Consider the following 18,004-nt stretch of genomic DNA (forward strand, 5'->3'; position numbering starts at 1 on the left):
GGTAGAGTCTCCTTGGTGACTGTATCCAGTTGTCCAAGCCACAAGATCTTTTAATAGCATCAAGTTCAAACTTTGTTGAGCCAAGATCATGCTTCTTTGCACTAGAAGTCAACCAAGCATATCACTATGACTTGATTGCTCTTCACTCCTGAGCTCTTCATCCCAATTGCCAAGCCCCAACATTGTTATAAGCTTCCCCTCTACTGCTTTTATTACTGTGAGTTACCTAGTATGTAAAGCCATGCTTTACTCCAGTGCCACTAATTTTACAAAAACTCCTTCCATCTCTTTGTTATAAGATTTGAGTATGCCTTGAGAGCAGTCACATTAGCTTTGAGAATTTGGCTTGAAGTAGTTCTCTATCTCATATTATTTGTTCTCAAGTGGATTTCTCACATTTTTAATCACATGTTTTTTTGGCATTATAATGGTTTATTGCGACCAAAGAAACAACCCCAAGTAGATAAAGAGTAAGTTTAGCCTATGGTATCCAAAATGCACTTAATCACCTACTGAAAAACATTATGCCTAAAAGCCCTAAAGCTAAACTTTATTAATGTGTTAAAAAAATTGATATGGAATTGAAATTTATGTAGTTTAAGAAATTGCATACATAGTGTTGACTTGGATTTGCCATGTATACATGGCAAGCACCAATATATACCATGTGTAAAAAAAAAGTTGTGTTCAAATTATTATTTTGTGAGTCACAAATATATTTTATAATAATTCAAGTACTAATTTTTAATATATTTAGAAGCATGTCAAATTTGGGGGGGGGGGGGGGGGTTATAAGCTCTATTTTTAACTTCTTATTAGCTCCTTTTTACCCTATTACACTACAATCCAGTTGTGACTAGTTTATGCTCTTCCTCCTCCCATTATTACAACTTTGGAAGCATGATCTAAACCCTAAATACAATAGTGTTGTTTATGCATTTAAATTTGCAATTTAATATTATTTATAGTGCATATACCCTATAGGTATTTACTATAAGATAATCATACAAGTGAGTTGGATTTTTAAGCATATTTTGGATACCACAAGCTAAGCTCACCATCATTGTGTGGTTGTTTCCTTGGTGAGAGTTATAAAAAATATGTAACAAACCATTACAATGCCAAAAATTCCAACACATGATTAAAAATACAAAAAATCCACTTGAGAACAAGTAATACAAAATAGTGTTAAAATTACTTCAAGCCCAAAATATTACTTATGATACTAAAGTGGTTCAGAGAAGAAGGAAATGTCACATATGTGCACTACATTTTCATCATAGTTGCTTGGAGCCAATATTTGTTGCATGGCTTGAAGTAGTAATATTGGAGCCTAGCAACTATGATGAAAATGTAGTGCACATATGTGACATTTCGTTCTTCTCTGAACCACTCTAGTATCATAAGTAATATTTTGGTTTAAAAACAATTTCTATATTTGACAAGGGTTAGGATTTTATGGAGAAGATCAAGAAGATGATCCAGGATCGCTGCGACGAGCTTTGCAGAAAGATCATAAATCCTCTGCCAATTCCCGGGTTAGCGCCTGCCCAAGTAGGGACGCGCCCTCCCAGAGTGTTCGACTACATTTGTAGACCCAGCTTCGAGGAGAAGATGGTGGAGCACTTGAGAAAACGTACCTGTCCTGGACTTTGCGAGGAACAAAAGGCGTAGGTAAATCCTGTTTCCTATGGGCTTTGGCAGTGGTATTTGTTGCTGTCAACGTTCCTGGCTTGAGGATCATATGCATCTGCAATGCCGAATCTGTCAGGGCTGCACTCGAGTTCTCCTTCAGCGACGATTCCGATGCTCTTGAGCAGATTGGGCGTATTGACTCGCCTGCAGATTTGGATAAGTTTCTCAAGTCCAGGGAGGAAAGGATACTTTTGTTTCTGGATGGAGGGGAGCACTACGATTTTGCACATAAAGATGGTTCGCCAAGAACACAGGACGATGGCAGGCAAATACTCGCAATCAAAACATGGTTGGATGTGTTTCAGGATAATGCCACTTTTAGATGCATACTCCCGTACTGGCCGTGCCTCTACACCGAGTTCAGCATTTAATTTCCTTTGCATAATTTCGTTTTATGTCTGTCGTGCATTGCAGGAGGAATGCGCTACATATCTAAAGTCTTGTTCAATATTGGGACCTATGCTCGACAAGCGTCCCCTTCGAAGGAAAATTGTGAATTACCTTGCTGAGAGGCATCCCATGTCGTTATACCTGCTGGAGAGATACTGCCACAAGTACGTGGAGACGACTGATACTCGGTTAGATACGCCTGAGGACCTCAGAACCCGTCCGGTATGTGTCCAACTGTTAAATAGTACGAGTCAGCTTATTTCTTGGCCGCAGGTACCTAGCTCTCGACCAGCAGTTCCTCTCCATTCGTACCTTGATGATGCGGAGGCCTGGGATAAAAGTTGCGGCTCTGTTCACACGAAAGAAGCCAGACCTGATCGAAGGATTTATTCTTCCTGGTGGTCCTTGCACTTCGTTTCTCCACAGCTTGTCTCTCCAGACGCGTCTACGTCAGAAGCAAACTCGTGCGTATAGAAGTCATCATATTCAACTGTACCTGAGGCAGCTGCTTGACGAGGAGAACACAACGTGGCCCCAAGTTGGCTACATATGCGACGGGATTGTAGCAGAGACGATACGGATGGGGGCTTCACCTTTCAGGGTACTAAGTACCAGGCAGATCGACTAGAAATCCTTGATGGAAAACCGAAGCTAATCAACCCCAACGATTTAAGAAAGGACGAGAAAGTGTTCTAGTTGATCTCAATCAACTTCACGTATGTTGATGGTGCTCTGGTCTGGAAGGATTCGAAGGGGACGCTTCATTTCTGGTTCTTACAAGTGTGTTTAAAACCCGAGGCTCACTGAAGGGCAGAATACAAGTTCGTTCGGCCGCAAGAATTCAAGCAATGGGCAACTGACCCGTTTAAGCTTTTTTACATCTACAAGATCCACGCTGCACGTTTATGAAGGTATCAAGATTTTATCTCGGTTTATTTCGCAGGTAGTGTTTCTAAATGTGCAAGAACTGAACAATCCAAGACGGAGGAGGCTAGCCGTGGAAAGAAAATCTGTGAGGAAGAGGATGCACACATTGCCTATGAAACAGACGAGTGTCCATTGGACAAGTGCTTACAGTTGACGAACGAGGAGCATGTGCTATTCGCAAAGCTGGGAAACTTGAGGATGAAGTTTGCTGCTGAAAAGCGGAAGAGAAAGGAGAACAAGGGTCAAAAAAGAATATTGATTTTTGTAGATGGTGGATTATGGAATTTCAAATGCATCGTCATTCCCAAGTAGCGGGGGTGTGATCAGGTTGAACATTTGCAGATAGCCAAGGAGAAAGAGAAGAAAACAAAGAAAGCGAAGAACAATGGAAAATTATTTTAGCATGCAAGTTAACCTATATTCCAATTTTAGGGCTTGCTCTTGGTCTGGGCAAATGCGACTTCGCAAAGATTCTAAGCAACTCCTAGCGGTAATGTTGATGTTCTCTCCGAAGATTTGATAATAATGGTGCTCACCCTTTATGGGCAAGCTCAAATACCTCAAGCATTCTATTGAATGGCCACTGTTCATGGACATAGGGAGTCCAGAGGGAACTGTCGTGGAATACACGAAGAAGGTAAGGGATTTACTTGCGAGTGCTCGCTCACTTAGCTCGTTTTTCTGCCATTTGGTAACGAAGAGGGTAAAACCCAGATTGGCATTTTTAGGAGACTAGAATGCCTGGAATTTAGCGCGAGCTAAGTCGCCCATCGCGACATCACGCTAGCAGTGGTGTATCTCGTCAATGGCATCGTTCCGGATCCTTACATAAACTATTTCTTGAGATGAGCTACTGAGAATTTTCTACCTTGCTCCAGGACGAGATTTTCCACGTCCCGCAAGCTCAGTGCTACTGCAAAAAGGGATTTTATACTTGGCATCCTATTATCACAACGCTGCCAGGATTGTAAGTTCGTCACTCTCTCTCGCTCCTTCCGAGTTTGTATGACGAGTTTTTGTTTCCGGATACCTCGTATCACTGGTTTTTGAATCTCTGGTGGGATGGATTTATGCACTCTCAATGCTCTAAGATCCATCAATATACTTTTGTCACTGGTACGTGTTTGGCGCATTTTGCTTCATCTCGACCCGAGAAAGCGTTGCTTCTCAAATCCGTGGTACTTGCCTTGTATCTTTTTCACGCTTCTATATTTTACACCGACGTTGGCCAACAGTAGCCATGATGGCCATGCAGGCATGCTTGAAGAGACCCCTACGGTCAGTATCCATATCAAGTTTCATACCAGACTTTACCTAAAATCCTTTCTTACGCTGCAGCTTTCTATCTTGGCAATAATGTTCCGTGTCTGGACCGTTTTTTGTCTGGACCGATTTCATTGGATCCGTTTGCCTACTAATAGTGTGCTTGCAAATCCTAAATGCCATAAAACCCTAACTCTTGTCAAATATAGAAATTGTTTTGCACAGATTATAAAGTAACTTTAGTTATATAAAATATTGCCCACATTTGCCTTTAGGAAATCAAAATATACCACGTGGCAATATTTGATATGTCACTTCCTCAAGGTTAATCTGAGCCATTGGATGTAGGCATATTAGAGAAATAAGGGTATTTGCCCGCGTTATATGGGCGCAATCAAGAAAGTCCTACCTTGTCTCTTCATCACAGCATGTATGCAACCTTTCTCTTCTCTGGTTTCAATTCTTTCTTCTCGCAAACTTTGATATCCAAATGCAGGGCTGTTCTTGATCACCATCAACGCAACAAGCATCGGGATCGATCTGGGCACGACGTACTCGTGCGTCGGCGTGTACAAGAACGACAAGGTCGAGATCATCGCCAACGACCAGGGCAATCGGATCACTCCATCCTGGGTAGCCTTCACGGAGAATGAGCGACTGATCGGAGAGGCGGCCAAGAACCAAGCCAATCCAACCCGGACAATCCACGACGTGAAGCGTCTCATTGGAATGAAGTAAGCTCTCCTTGATCCTTCTCTTCCTTTTCTTCTCGAGATTGAAAGTTTCATATTGGAACGTCGTGAATCCAGGTACGATGACAAGGAAGTTCAAAGGGACATGAAACATCTGGGCTTTAAGATCGTGAACAAGGATGGAAAACCTTACATCGAAGTCGAGGTGAGCGGCAAGACGAAGATCTACAGCCCGGAGGAGATCAGCGTGGTTCTCACCAAGATGAAGGAAACAGCCGAGGCTTACCTGGGCGAGAAGGTCACGGACGCAGTGATCGCAGTACCAGGTATGCGCAAACATCTTTCTTTTAAGGTTCTCACTGTATACAAACTTCCAGCATACTTCAACGATGCTCAAAGAAGAGCAACCAGTGACGCTGGGAGGATCGCTGGACTTAACGTTATGCGTCTCATCAACGAGCCAACCGCGGCGGCGCTAGCTTATGGCCTGGACAACAAAAGGATCGGCGAGAAGATCCTGGTGTTTGATCTTGGAGGTGGTACGTTTGACGTGAGCATCTTGGCGGTGGACGCTGGATTTTTTGAGGTGCTCACCACGAATGGAGATACTCACCTTGGAGGTAAACTTCTTTTCGTCGATATATATCAATCGACTGATTGATATATTGATATATTGTAAATAGGCGAGGATTTCGATCAAAGGCTGATAGACTACTTTATCAAGCTCGTCAAGAAGAAGTATCAAAGGGATATAAGCCAGGAGCCGCGGGCTCTGGCCAAGCTCCGCCGTGAGGTGGAGAGGAGCAAGCGGGCACTGAGCAGCCAGCACCAAGTCCGAGTGGAGATCGAGTCGCTTATCGATGGCATCGACCTCACCGAGACGCTCACCCGGGCCAGGTTCGAGGAGCTCAACGCGGGCCTCTTCAAGAAGACGATGGCACCCGTGAAGGCGGCTCTCGAGGATGCCAAGCTCAAGAAGAGTGAGATTGACGAGATCGTTCTGGTCGGAGGGAGCACTCGAATTCCCAAGATCCAGCAGATGCTCAAGGACTTTTTCGATGGTAAGGAGCCCAGCAAGGGAGTGAATCCGGACGAGGCTGTGGCTTACGGTGCGGCTGTCCAAACTGGTATGTTCAACGAGGCCACGACACAAGGTTAGATCAAAGCTTTCTTATGGCTATAGCTTACCGCTCTTTGTTCATTCAGACGTTTTGGTCGTGGACGCTACGGCTCTATAGGACGAGGTAAGGAGGAAAAGATTACCATCACGAACGATAAGAACCGGCTGACCGAGGCGGAGATCAAGAGGATGATAGAGGAAGCGGAAGAGAACGCGAGAGAGGACCAAGAGCTGAGGGAGAAAATCGATGCCATGGAGGCATATCTGTACAACATGAAGCGACCAGGACAAGCTGAGGGACAAGATCGACAGCGATGACAAGGAGAAGATTGAGTCGGCAATCAAGGAGGCTCACGAGTGGCTGGATGACAACAACGAAACGGCGGACAAGGAAGCTTTTGAGGAGCAACTCAAAGAGCTAGAAGACGTTTGCAATCCGATCATCAGCAAGGTTTACCAGGACGACGACGATGATGCCGACGAGCTGACCACTCGGAGCTGTAAATCACAAGCAAAGTTGGAAATTGTAAAAACAATGGTATATCACGTACCTTAAAGTATAAACTTCAGTTCTTTCTCTTAGCATTGCACTCGAGTAATTGAGCACGCCTCTCCCAGAGCCCAGCACGTCCATAGAGGTTTCCCATAAGCACGCAAGCAGCATCGTCATCTCGATCCTCGAGCTTCATCAGAGACTGAAAAGCCTTCTCCCCAACCTGTAAGTTGTTCCACTTGCAAGCTCCACTCAAGATGGTTGTCCATGCCAAATAGCTGTCTTCGCAACGCAAGCTTTGCACAAGCTCGACTGCCTCTTCGAGACGGTTGGCCCGGCTCAGAAGATCGACTATGCAGTGATAGTGGTCGATCTCCGGCTTCACGCCAAACTCCGCGAGCATTGAGTTGAAGATCTTCTTCCCCTTGTCAACTAGGCCGGCATGGCTGCAAGCGGTGAGAACGGACAGAACTGTGATCCCATTTGGTTGTAAGCCTTCGTCCCGGAGCTTCCGAAAGTGATCAAACATGGGGAGTGTGTCACCTTGCCTGCTATATCCTGCTATCAACGCGCTCCAAGTAACCAATCTCTTCGTCTGCATTGAGAAGAACACACTCTCGGCGGTGTCCATGCTGCCACACTTGCAGTAGAAATCCACTAGGCTGCTCTCCACGACCACCTCGGTCTCAAGCCCCGAACGAAGTATCCTGCTGTGGATCTTCCTTCCACTGTCCAGAGCTGATAAGTTCCCGCATGCCACCAGCGCAGCAACGTACGTGAGATGGTTTGGAGCCCCGGAAGTCATCTGTGAGAAGAGATCCAGAGCCAGTTCCCCCAGACCATTCTCTGCGTATCCTAGTATCAATGTTGTCCACGACACGACGTCGTGATAGGCCATCCTGTCAAAAGCCGCTCGAGCATCCTTCATGCTTCCACACTTGGCATACATATCCACCAGCGAGCTTGCCACGAAGCCGTCCGAGTCACAGCCACTGACTACAGCTTCCCTGTGGATTTCCATCCCCTTCTGCAAACACTCCGCCTTCACAAACATCCCGTCCAGTTCTTTGCCTTGCTCTCTCGCTGCTAAACTCGCACAGGCCATGAGAACGGCAACAGTCGCTCGACTAGACGAGCATTTCTCCAGCCTCATTCTCGAGAAAAGCTCCAAAGCTAGCTCGTACTCCCCGTTTTCCACGTATCCCATGATCAGAGTGTTCCAGGAGATCTCGTCGTGCCGCAGCATTGCCTCAAACACTGCGCCGGCGTCCTCCAGCCTCCCACACTTTGCATAGAAATGGACCACCGTGCTTGCCAGGATCACGTCCGATGTACACTCGAGCTTGTCAATCCGAGAGTGAACAGCCATTCCCTTCTCCAGCGCCTGCGTCTTCACCACCTTTCCATTGACTTCCCGGCCTTCCTCTCGCAGAGCCAAGCTCGAGCAAGCCATCAGAGCAGCGACGTGAGTCCGGCAGTCGGGTGGAATCCTCGAATCTCCCATAAGCTCGTAGTAACCCAGCGCCACCTCGTTCTCGTGGTTCTCTACGTATCCCTGTATGAGCGTGCTCCAGGAGACGACGCTGTGGCTCGGCATCCTGTGGAAAACCCGGGCAGCCTCCAACACGCTGCCACACTTCGCGTAGAGATCGACCAGCGAAGTTGATACGTAAACGTCGAGGCAGCCACGCTTCCCGGCCTCGAGATGAATTGCCACTGTTCTTTCCAAGCACGAAGACTTGAAGAGCTTCCCATCGACGAGCTTGGCGATCTCCTCGTCGGCTAGACTGGAGCAAGCCAAGAGCGCCGCAAGGAACGTCCGGGCATTGGGCTGGAGGGTGCCGCTTGCTTGGATCGCTCCAAGGATCTCTAGAGCTCGGCCTGGCTCTCCATTCACAGCGTAGCCGAAAGCCAGAGAGTTCCACGACACCAGGTCCTTGTGAGGCATGGAGTCGAAGATGGATCGCGCGTCGATCATGCTGTGGCATTTCCCATACATGCTTATCAGCGCGTTGGAGACCTGGGTCACGGGCGAATGGCTACCATCGCTTCCAAGAATGGGGGAATGGATGCGCTTACCGGATTCGAGGTCCTTGGTGGCGCTGCAAGCTTTCAGTGCCGCCACTAGTGAAGGATGATCGATTCTTTCTTCTTCTTCTTCGAATCCAGAGAAGAGAAACCTTCCTCCTAGCTTGTTCCAGAACAGCAGTGAGAGGGAGAGATCGAGGAAATCGAGAGGGAAGCTTACATTTCTGTTGTGGCCGATGATCGGTAGCGCCGCCTTGCGAAGGCGGCATCGCCGCATCGAAATTTCTACTCCATCTTGCGCTTGTAGGGTTTAGGGTTCTTGCTTGAGCGCCAAGTCGATGCGCTTGCGCAGGCTCAAGATCTTCCAGATTCTCTTCCCCATTGGTGATGACGCCCAGGAATCGCTGGAAAGATTCATTACGATCGGTGCGCTGCGCGCCTGTGCTAGCTCCAGGGATCTCGACGCCGCCAAGCACATCCATTGGCAGCAGATCGACCGCTTGATGGACGATCTCCACGCCTCCAACACGCTTGTCAGCGTGTATGCAAAATGCAAGAGCATGGCGGACGCGCGATCGGTGTTTGACGCCATGGCGAATCGAAACGCCGTGTCGTGGAACTCCCTCATCGCCGGCTATGTCGACAACGGCATGGAGCATCTAGCGCTGGAATCGTTCTCATGGATGCGATCGTCAGGGTTTGAGCCCGACGGCCGGTCGCTCCTCGCGGCGATCAAGGCGTGCTCGAGCTTGGCAGCGGCGGTGGAAGAAGATGACGGCCGCAAGGAGGTCTGCCCAGAGATTATGAATTTTGCCAGCGCTGTGCATTCTCAAGCTCGAGCTCGCAGGTTTGATTCCGAGGACGTCTTCGTGGCGAGCGCCCTGGTGGATTTCTACGCGAAATGCGGAAGAATGGCGCAAGCAAGGCAAGTGTTTGACAAGATCACCCATCCCAACGTCGTTTCCTGGACCACTCTCATCAATGGTTACGCTGACAGTGGCGATGGCGAGCTAGCTCTCGAAGCTTTTGGGCGGATGCTTCTCTCGGGCTGTCAAGCTGATAGCCGAGCTTTCGTCGCGGTGCTGATGGCCTGCTCGATCTTAGCCACGAAAGGAAGAGCTCCTGCCAAGCAAAATGGTGGCAAGAACATCAAGGAGAAGTGTCTCCAAAGAGGTGTGGCAATCCATTCTCTGGTGGAAGAGCGTCACTGTGGCTCGGATCCTTTCGTCGCCAGCACTCTGGTGGATATGTACACGAACTGCGGCAGCTTGGACGACGCTAGAAACGTTTTCGACAAGATGCCATCGCACGGGGTGGTCTCCTGGACTGCTCTGGTGATGGGATACGCAGAGAATGGCAGTGGAGAGATAGCTCTGGAGCTCTTCTCGCGCATGATCTTCGAAGGCTGCGATCCAAATCCGCGGACTTACGTTGCGGCATTGGTGGCTTGCGGCAGCCTGGCAGCGCTGCAAACTGGGAAGCAGCTCGTCCACGCTCTGGTTTGCAAGGCTGGAGTCGAGAGTGAAGTCTACGTTGCGAATTCGCTCGTCAACTTCTATGGCACTTGCGGCAGCATGGGTGATGCCGAGCAGGTCTTCGACTCCGTGAAGAACAAGACGGTTTTTACGTGGAGTGCTATGATCGAAGGTTACAGTCACCAGGGGGACGCAAGGCACGTCTTTGCGACGTTCTGGAAGATGAAAGACGAAGGTATGGAGCCGAATGGAGTTACATTCGTATCGCTTCTCACCGCCTGCAGCCACGCCGGTCTTGTGGAACAGGGCAGGGAATTCTTCCAGGCAATGCGGCTTCGCCACAGGATTGAGCCGGGCCTGGAGCACTACCACTGCATGGTGGACAGTCTGGGACGTGCCAACCTTTTCGAGGAAGCTGTAGCGATGGTGGAAAGAATGCCGTTTGAAGCGAATGAAATCACCTGGACGATCATGCTGGCCGCTTGCCGGAAGTGGAAGAAAGTGGAACTTGGGGAGCAGGCATTCGAGAAGCTGGTGGAAATGGGCGAGAAACAGGAGACGGCGTATTTGTTGATGGCAGATCTCTATGGTTCTGTCGGCATGAGAGAGCAACAGTCCAAGTTGCTGGGGATCTTGACAAGGAGTTCCAAACAAGACGGAATAGAACAAGGATGCTCGAGCTCCGAGTGCAACCGGTAAGTTTCTTTTTGTAAAGTTTAGTTAACTTATTTCGTTAGCCCTATTTCAGCTGAAGCGCTAGGGCTATTGTGGTCGCGGTGCTCATCACTGAGGAATGCGGATCACCGTGTTTAAGGCGGAGAACACGACACGTACGTTTTTCTTCGTTCTTTTTCCCTCTATAACGTGTTTTTGGTGGTCTCAGATAAGGGCCTTGTAGCTGCCGTCGGGTGGAATGTGACGAGTGACCTCTACTCTTGCGGTGATGACTACGCTATATGGTGCTGGAACAGGGATGGGAAGCCCATTCTTAAGGTAGTGTCCTCATTTTTCTTTTCTAATAGCAACTGATAAATCTTGCGTACAGCTTGAGAACATAGACTCTATATCCACGGATTTGCAATGCTACCCTTTGACCTCGCACTGGAACCGGACTGGATCAGGGAGCGACATTTTTGTTGTTTCCTGCATTGACGGTGCGTTTGTTCATTATGTAACTTTAACAATGAGATTTTCCAGGGTCGCTTCATATTTCTAATAGGACGGGGAAAGAAGAAAAAAGGGTCCAAGCTCATGCAGGGAGCATTCTGTGTGTTCGATGGAGTACCGACGGTAGTACCAGACTCGTATGATTATGGGTTTTCTGTAACGTGATCAGCAGGATCGGCCTTAGCAACTGGTGGGGAGGACGGGATTGTAAAAATATGGTCTTGCAGTGGAATGCTCCGATCTACTTTGGCACAAAGCCGTAAGTTTTATTTTTTTTCAATGGTTTCTAGTAATTTTCTGGCTCAGCTTGTCCAATCTACGCCCTTGCATGGAGTCCAAGCTCAGATCAGGTGTTGTTTGCTTGCCAGGGACGGTTGATTATCAAATCCTTCCAGGTAAACTACTCAGCTCCTAAGCGCGTAAAAATATGTTTTCCATTGCAGTCCTCAATCAAGGAGTCGCACTGGGATGGTCATAACGGACTGATTCTAGCGGTTGATTGGAATTATGCTTCGAACCTTCTTACATCTGGCGGAGAAGATGGTGTCTATAAGGTATCTACAAGCTTTTACAAATGTTCTCACATTTATGTTTGCTATATAGGTTTGGGACTACCATGGGAGAATGATCTATCAGAGTAGTAAAATTGACGATAGCATAACTTCGGTTGCCTGGTGTCCATCTGGGGAGTTCTTTGCCGTCGGCTCATTCAACACGTTGTGGCTTTGCGACAAGACGGGGGTACGTTCAAGTGGAGTTCTTCTTTGAGCTTACATATCAGCTTTTCAGTGGGTTCTCTGGAAGGAAAAGCTTTCAGCTGGGTCCGTTCTAAGAATTTCATGGAGTAACGACGGTGCGCAACTGGCTGGTGCCGGTGCGAATGGCTTTGTAGTATTCGGTCAGATCGTGGACAGGTATTCTCTTTTCTTTTTATGTCTGTTTTTTTAGATGATAAAGACTGGCAGAAAACTAGAGTGGCTAAAACTGTCTGCGACGCTACGCGGTTGTGGACATTTGAGAGTTTATGTAAGTTTTTCCAAATTTTATGGCAAGCATGTTTAGGTGAAGCTCATATAGACAGGACATGGTGACTAATAATACGACTGACTTGGAGTTCTGTGACCGGGTTGTTCAATTTCGTCTGGAGTTTCGCCACTTGATCGTTGCGACTACTAACCAGGTAACTGAATCGTGACTACTGTGGCCACGCTAACAATTTGGCATGACTTGCAGTGCTACATCTACTCGGTTTCAAATTTAAACGCTCCACACGTAATTGATGTCAAGTATGCCATCATTCTTATAAAATTATGCCAAAGGTACTTCATGATCATCGACAGTTTTGTGGGCTTGCAATTGTTCACCTATGATGGTCGGCATCTTTCAAGCCCAAAATGTCAAGGTATCTGTAAACACTGAAGTTTCTATCGACGTAGACATGTTTTTCTTGCAGGACTGCGACCAGAGTTTTTGCTCGAGCGCAATGTTGCTATTTCAACAGACACTGTGGCGTTTATAGATACATCCGACCATAGATGTAGGTTGTCTACGAGACTTCTGTCATACCAGGTTCACAACTAAATTAAAATCAGTAGATCAGGTTTGTGTTTTGCCAGTCCATAAAACTGATTTGAAATCCTGCAGTAATTCGGTTTTTGGATGCGTCGACGGGAAAGCTTGCTGGTGAACCATTTCGACATACTGTTGAAATAAAAGAAATCGCCCTCAATCAAGTGGGAACTATCAGGAGAATTGCGTTTATTGACCGCAACCAAGACCTCTTTATAACTCCCGTATATGTAAGTTTGCAAGATTTTAGTTTTTCTCATAATCTCTAATGCTTCTGCCAGCACAAGCACGAGGTGTTTAAACTGGCTACTATTGTTGACAACGTGAGATGGAATGACGAGGCCGACATAATCGCTGCTATCGCGGACCAGAAACTGATTGTATGGTATTGTCCATTGGCTGCTTTTGTTGATCGAGACCTTCTTCATCGAGTAAAAGTAATAAAAGAGTGGTAAGCGTTTTTCCTTCACTTTCTCTCGCTTTCTGCCATATTTCTATCTGATGCTACACGCAGTGATCTCGGCAAGAATCCAAAAATTCGAAGCTTTGTTACTTCTAGTTGCATCTTACGACGAACAGATGGAGCCATAGTTTCTTCGTACATATGCCCGTATCCGTTCGTTTTGTTCCAGCATGTGAACTCCAGACAGTGGGAGTATGCGGCCCAGCTCTGTAGATTCGTAAAGGTTTGTCATCCCCGTGAAATTTTTTCTTAATAGCAAGATTGTGTGTGCTGCAGGAGGATTTACTTTGGGCTTGCTTGGCAACGATGGCAGTCGATGCCCAGGAGCTGAACATTGCGGAAGAGGCTTATGCAGCTCTGGACGAGGTTTGCAGTTTTTATTTCGTGTATTGACGGCCACCTTAAGTGGAAACATTCAGGTGGATAAGGTGCAGTTTATGCTTTATCTGAAGGATCTTCCCGTAGAAGAAGCACGACAGGCAGAACTTGCATTATTTAAAAGGCACCCGGACAAAGCCGAGTCGATTTTACTGCAAGCTGGGCTCACTTATCGGGCAATCCACATGAACTTAAAGCTCTTCAACTGGGACAGGTTGTTTTTTTTTCAATCTCAGGGTCACAAACTGACTGCCGTTTACAGAGCGCTAGAACTGGCTGTTTTGCACAAGGTCCACATTGACACGGTGATGTGGTACAGGCAGCACTACTTGATGCGGATCAAAGCTATTGAGACCAAGGAGCAGTTTTTGCACTTCAAGGATCAGGTCGGCTACAAGTAATTCGATTGTCTTAACTGACCTTTGCCTGTATCAGGTGAAGATTGATCCCCAGAAAATCAACGCAAAGATTCACCAGGAAATGCTTCAGGAAGGTAGTAGACAAGCTGCTAGGAAATAATGTTTCGTTTTATGCAACTTTGGTGTACTTTTCCTCGCGTAGCATTTGTATTCTAGGACAGTGCTTGCCGTCGTCATTGCGAGCTCAAAGGTAAGCAAGTATAGTTGTTTTGTAATGCGATAAATGGCATATGGTTGGATGACAAGCAGGGGTTAAATGGCTAACGCGTCGTGAGCATTGCCACGAAACAAGAGGCGACTGTGTACGTTTTTCTGATTCGGCTATGTCATGATGCTAACTCTTGCCTTCTTTGCAGCATTTTTAGAGACACATTGGTTGTGAGCGCATGCTTTAAGCGCAGGCAGAAGAAATTATCTCTACACTCCTCCATATCCTGCCACACCGATAGGCCTTCATCATTGCGAGCTACATCTCTGTTTGTGAGCTTAGGGTTCATGGTAGATGACACGAACATGAGATACCAGCGATGGGAGCTTGAGCATGACAAGCAGGATCGCATTCCAATGCCCAACACGTTTTTACCTCGAGCGTTGCAAGACCGTAAGTATCTCTCCTTCCGCAGCTGTTCCAATGCAAACTCTTGCCGTGTTTTGCAGCTTTCTCTCGGTGCGCGCCTCAACCCATTGAGAAACACTGTAGCTCCGGAAACGCGGGTCTTTGCCAGCGTCCCAGTTTTGCTCGCCGCCCTCAAAGCATGCAGCGTTTCCAGGGACCTCGAAAGTGGCAGACGAGTTCACCGGTTTTCTGGCCAAGTCGCGGACATTTACGTCTCCAACACTCTGATCGACATGTACGCGAGGTGCGGAAGCATGGTAGATGCTCGCAACATCTTCGACAGCATGGAGTCTCCGGACTTGGTGTCTTGGAACGCTCTGATCCGGGGCTATGCCACCAACGGGGAAGGGAGATTGGGTCTCGAGCTTTTCTCACGCATGACTTGCGAACCGGACGCTCGCAGCTTTGTGGCAGCGCTCATGGCCTGCTCGAGCCAGACAGCCAAGGAGAATGGTGGCAGGCGAGATAACACGGAGAAGACGCTTCGGTGCTTGCAAGAAGGAAGAGAGATCCACGCTCGAGCTCGAAAGGCCGGTTCGGCATCCAACGTTTTCGTGGCCAGCGCTCTCGTCGATATGTACGCGAAGTGTGGGAGCGTCACCGAGGCCCGGCTGGTTTTCGATGGCCTGAAAGACCGGAACGTTGTCTCGTGGACGTCTTTGATGCTGGGATACGTGGACAACGGCGAGCCCGAGCAGGCTCTGGATTTGTTTCAACGCATGCAGCACCACTGCTCCGGGTGTCCGCCAAACTCTCGGACTTTCGTCGCGGCTCTCATGGCCTGTGCCAGCCTTGGAGCAAAGTCGGACGTAAGAGAGCTCAAGCTGGAGTGGCTCAACCAGGGAGCTTTGATTCACAGTCAGGCGGTGAAGCACGGGTTTGGATCGGACGTGTTCGTGGCGAGCTCGCTGGTGGACATGTACTCCAAGTGCGGGGGACTCTCCAGTGCCATCGACGTCTTCGAGAGCACTCGGCACCGAGACGTGATTCTCTGGAACGCGATGATACAGGGATATGTGGAGGCTGGGGACGATGAGTCGGCTCTAGAGCTGTTTAGCAGGATGGACACTAGCACGGGAGGGTGCAAGCCGGACGCTCGAACTTACGTTGCCGTTTTGATGGCATGCTCGAGCTTGGGAGCCGAAGAGGAAGCGGATGGAAAGCTTGTCAAGTCCAGGAGCTTGAGCCGGGGTGTGGCTCTTCACCGTCAGGCTTGCAAGTATGCGTTTGAGTCGGACAAGTTTGTGGCGAGCAGCTTGGTCGACATGTACACGACTTGTGGGAGCCTGGCTGACGCTCGAGCAGTCTTTGACAAGATCTTACATCCGGACGTGGTGCTGTGGAACGCGCTGATGCTGGGCTATGTGCAAAACGGAGCGAGCGAGGAGGCTCTACGCCTGTTCTCTCGCTTGCAAGGACCAGACCCAAGAAGCTACGTCGCCGCTTTCATGGCCTGCGCGAGCTTGGCGGAGAAGGAAGAAGGCCAAGAGGTGAGAGAAGAGTTTGTGAAGCTGAGACAGCTTGAGCAAGGCATGGCGATTCACGCCCAGGCTCGAGAAAGAGGATGTGATACCGATATGTTCGTGGCAAGCAGCCTGGTGGAGATGTACTCCAAGTGTGGAAGTTTGGGTGACGCTCGGCTGGTTTTCGATAGAATGAAGCATCACGACGTGGTACTTTGGACGGCACTCGTCTCGGGATACGCGGAGAACGGTCACGTCGAGATTGCTCTAGGGCTCGTCGAACTAATCCAGTCCCGGGGCTGCGAGCCAAACTCTCGGACTTTCATCGCTGCACTGGTCGCTTGCGGCAGCGTGCCATCGCTAGAAGCTGGCAAAGAGCTCCACGCAAGGATTTGCAGGCTGGGACTGGAAGCCGGGACGTACGTAGCAAGCTCTCTCGTGGATCTCTACGGCAAGTGCGCTCGCCTCGACGATGCTGAGCGCGTCTTTGAGTCACTGGCGAGCAGGAAGCTCGTGGTGACTTGGAGCTCGCTCATGGCGAGCTACAGCCGGCAGGGAGACACGGTCAGAGTGCTGGAGCTGTTTGAGAGAATGCTCGACGAAGGCTTGCGAGGTGATCGTATCACTTTCGTTTTGATTCTTACGTCGTGTAGCCATGCTGGCCTGGTTGACACAGGGAAGCGCTACTTTGGGGACATGAAGCAAAAGTATGGTGTCGAGCCGGACTTGGAACACTACCACTGCGTGGTCGATTTGCTGGCGCGAGCAAACCATCTGGACGAGGCACTGGAGTTTGTCAAGGGAATGCCGGTGGAGGCCAACCTCGTGACTTGGAAGACAGTGCTGGCCGGGTGTAAGAAGTGGAACAACTTGGAGATTGGACGCGCTGCTTTCCAGAGCGCTGTTGACTTGGATCCCAGGCACGAAGCGAGCTACGTCTTGATGGCCAACTTGTATGGGAGCTTGGGAATGTGGGAGGAGCAACTCAGGACGCTGGAGCTTAAGGAAGCCACGAAAGTGATCAAGTAAGCGAAAACTTCCGGTTGATTGATTTGTGACTGTTTCTTATGTTTCCAGGTCTAAAACGATCCCAGCAAGTCTCCAAGGTTGCATTTAGAATGGATCAAAGAACTTGCGTGGGAACTCGGGAATGTGGGAGGAGCAACTTAGGACTCCAGAGCTCAAGGAAGCCACCAAAGTGATCAAGTAAGTGATTACGTTCTTAAGAGATTCTAGCTCAGGGTGCTGGAGTTTAAAATGAAAGCGATTGATCTGTGGATGTTTCCAGGTCCACGCCAGTTTCCAAGGTTGCCTCTAGAATGGAGACAGCTACTAGAAAGATACGATTCCTGTTATTTGCATGCCGACCGTCGGATGGGCTTCATCCGACGGCGTAGGATGCAGCATTTGGACGTACTACTAGACCGGACGCCCGCTCTCTCAACGAGGTTTTTCCTTCTTCCAAGCCACGGGAAGCAAGAAGAGCGAGAGCGCAGCTATGGAGTCGAGCGGCAGCGGCGAAGCTCATCCATCTGGTCAGAGCTTTTCTCGCTCTATCTCTCTCCCTCTCTTTTCTTCGTTTCTGCTTAAAGTTTATATTTTTGTTCGAGTGTATCTTCACAGGTTCTTACGAGGGAGACAGTCCTCCGCCGAGTTACATCCCCTCCAATCGGCAGCGGCAGCGGCGGAATCGCGAGCAGCTGCCCGGTTCGCAGGAAGCACTCCAAGCCGCGCAGGAGTACCAGCAACAGCTCCCAAGGAACAGTCGTAGCACTGTGAAAGTCTTAAATCAGTGCTGTGTGAGTGGCACATTCGTTATGGTAAGCATGTTTTCCACGCTTACGAT

The 18,004-nt window shown here is 48.7% G+C and overlaps 3 protein-coding genes, 1 long non-coding RNA gene and 1 pseudogene across 13 annotated transcripts; 4 read left to right on the forward strand and 1 right to left on the reverse strand.

Moving 5' to 3' along the window:
• Positions 1-1,458: 1,458 nt before the first annotated feature.
• On the forward strand, positions 1,459-6,643 carry LOC9639089 (annotated as a pseudogene).
• Positions 3,468-4,499, forward strand: LOC112348927. The gene is made up of 4 exons (XR_002993217.1): positions 3,468-3,649; positions 3,713-3,979; positions 4,104-4,290; positions 4,351-4,499. It is a non-coding gene; the product is annotated as an uncharacterized LOC112348927 (long non-coding RNA).
• Positions 5,662-8,930, reverse strand: LOC112348926 (pentatricopeptide repeat-containing protein At2g13600-like). Of its 5 annotated transcripts, XM_024682311.1 has the most exons (5): positions 8,829-8,882; positions 8,660-8,767; positions 6,639-8,600; positions 6,156-6,585; positions 5,662-6,091 (listed from the first exon to the last, which is right to left on the reverse strand). In XM_024682311.1, the coding sequence occupies exon 3, from the start codon at positions 8,577-8,579 to the stop codon at positions 6,654-6,656; it is 1,926 nt and encodes a 641-aa protein (XP_024538079.1). In that variant the 5' UTR covers positions 8,580-8,600; positions 8,660-8,767; positions 8,829-8,882; the 3' UTR covers positions 5,662-6,091; positions 6,156-6,585; positions 6,639-6,653. The 5 variants fall into 5 exon arrangements, with proteins under 5 accessions (XP_024538079.1, XP_024538078.1, XP_024538080.1 ...); XM_024682310.1 differs by having other exon boundaries at positions 6,639-8,771; positions 8,829-8,930; XM_024682312.1 differs by lacking the exon at positions 8,829-8,882 and having other exon boundaries at positions 6,639-8,559; positions 8,660-8,663.
• On the forward strand, positions 8,900-12,974 carry LOC9639090 (intraflagellar transport protein 80 homolog). 5 transcript variants are annotated; one of them, XM_024682315.1, is made up of 15 exons: positions 10,669-10,778; positions 10,832-10,913; positions 10,967-11,076; positions 11,129-11,237; positions 11,281-11,373; positions 11,423-11,509; positions 11,557-11,645; positions 11,694-11,804; positions 11,854-11,991; positions 12,040-12,164; positions 12,216-12,276; positions 12,332-12,430; positions 12,484-12,652; positions 12,704-12,819; positions 12,895-12,974. In XM_024682315.1, the coding sequence occupies exons 2-15, from the start codon at positions 10,877-10,879 to the stop codon at positions 12,895-12,897; spliced, it is 1,347 nt and encodes a 448-aa protein (XP_024538083.1). In that variant the 5' UTR covers positions 10,669-10,778; positions 10,832-10,876; the 3' UTR covers positions 12,898-12,974. The 5 variants fall into 5 exon arrangements, 3 of the variants coding, with proteins under 3 accessions (XP_024538081.1, XP_024538083.1, XP_024538082.1); XM_024682314.1 differs by having other exon boundaries at positions 12,704-12,921; XR_002993216.1 differs by lacking the exons at positions 11,129-11,237; positions 11,281-11,373; positions 11,423-11,509; ... (7 more) ...; positions 12,704-12,819; positions 12,895-12,974 and adding an exon at positions 9,303-9,396 and having other exon boundaries at positions 9,456-10,778; positions 10,967-10,993.
• Positions 12,975-14,186: 1,212 nt separating this feature from the next.
• LOC112348925 (pentatricopeptide repeat-containing protein At4g39530-like) lies at positions 14,187-17,764 on the forward strand. Of its 2 annotated transcripts, XR_002993214.1 has the most exons (6): positions 14,187-14,269; positions 14,329-14,381; positions 14,436-14,680; positions 14,737-17,183; positions 17,236-17,364; positions 17,447-17,764. XR_002993214.1 is itself a non-coding variant. In XM_024682307.1 (5 exons), the coding sequence occupies exons 3-5, from the start codon at positions 14,621-14,623 to the stop codon at positions 17,273-17,275; spliced, it is 2,547 nt and encodes an 848-aa protein (XP_024538075.1). In that variant the 5' UTR covers positions 14,187-14,269; positions 14,329-14,381; positions 14,436-14,620; the 3' UTR covers positions 17,276-17,441. The 2 variants fall into 2 exon arrangements, 1 of the variants encoding a protein (XP_024538075.1); XM_024682307.1 differs by lacking the exon at positions 17,447-17,764 and having other exon boundaries at positions 17,236-17,441.
• Positions 17,765-18,004: the final 240 nt, after the last annotated feature.

This window comes from Selaginella moellendorffii, unplaced genomic scaffold (genome assembly GCF_000143415.4).
Source record: "Selaginella moellendorffii unplaced genomic scaffold, v1.0 SELMOscaffold_34, whole genome shotgun sequence".
Lineage (NCBI taxonomy): Eukaryota > Viridiplantae > Streptophyta > Lycopodiopsida > Selaginellales > Selaginellaceae > Selaginella > Selaginella moellendorffii.

Excerpts from the sequence above, each read along its gene's own strand:
- LOC9639090 (XM_024682313.1), top strand. The coding sequence starts at position 8,947 with ATGCGCTTGCGCAGGCTCAAGATCTTCCAGATTCTCTTCCCCATTGGT. Across the intron at positions 10,319-10,389 it reads CTGGAAGATGAAAGACGAAG|GGCAGGGAATTCTTCCAGGC; the intron begins GTATGGAGCCGA and ends CTTGTGGAACAG.
- LOC112348926 (XM_024682308.1), bottom strand. The coding sequence starts at position 8,885 with ATGCGGCGATGCCGCCTTCGCAAGGCGGCGCTACCGATCATCGGCCAC.
- LOC112348925 (XM_024682307.1), top strand. The coding sequence starts at position 14,621 with ATGACAAGCAGGATCGCATTCCAATGCCCAACACGTTTTTACCTCGAG. Across the intron at positions 14,681-14,736 it reads ACCTCGAGCGTTGCAAGACC|CTTTCTCTCGGTGCGCGCCT; the intron begins GTAAGTATCTCT and ends CGTGTTTTGCAG. Across the intron at positions 17,184-17,235 it reads GAAGCCACGAAAGTGATCAA|GTCTAAAACGATCCCAGCAA; the intron begins GTAAGCGAAAAC and ends TTATGTTTCCAG.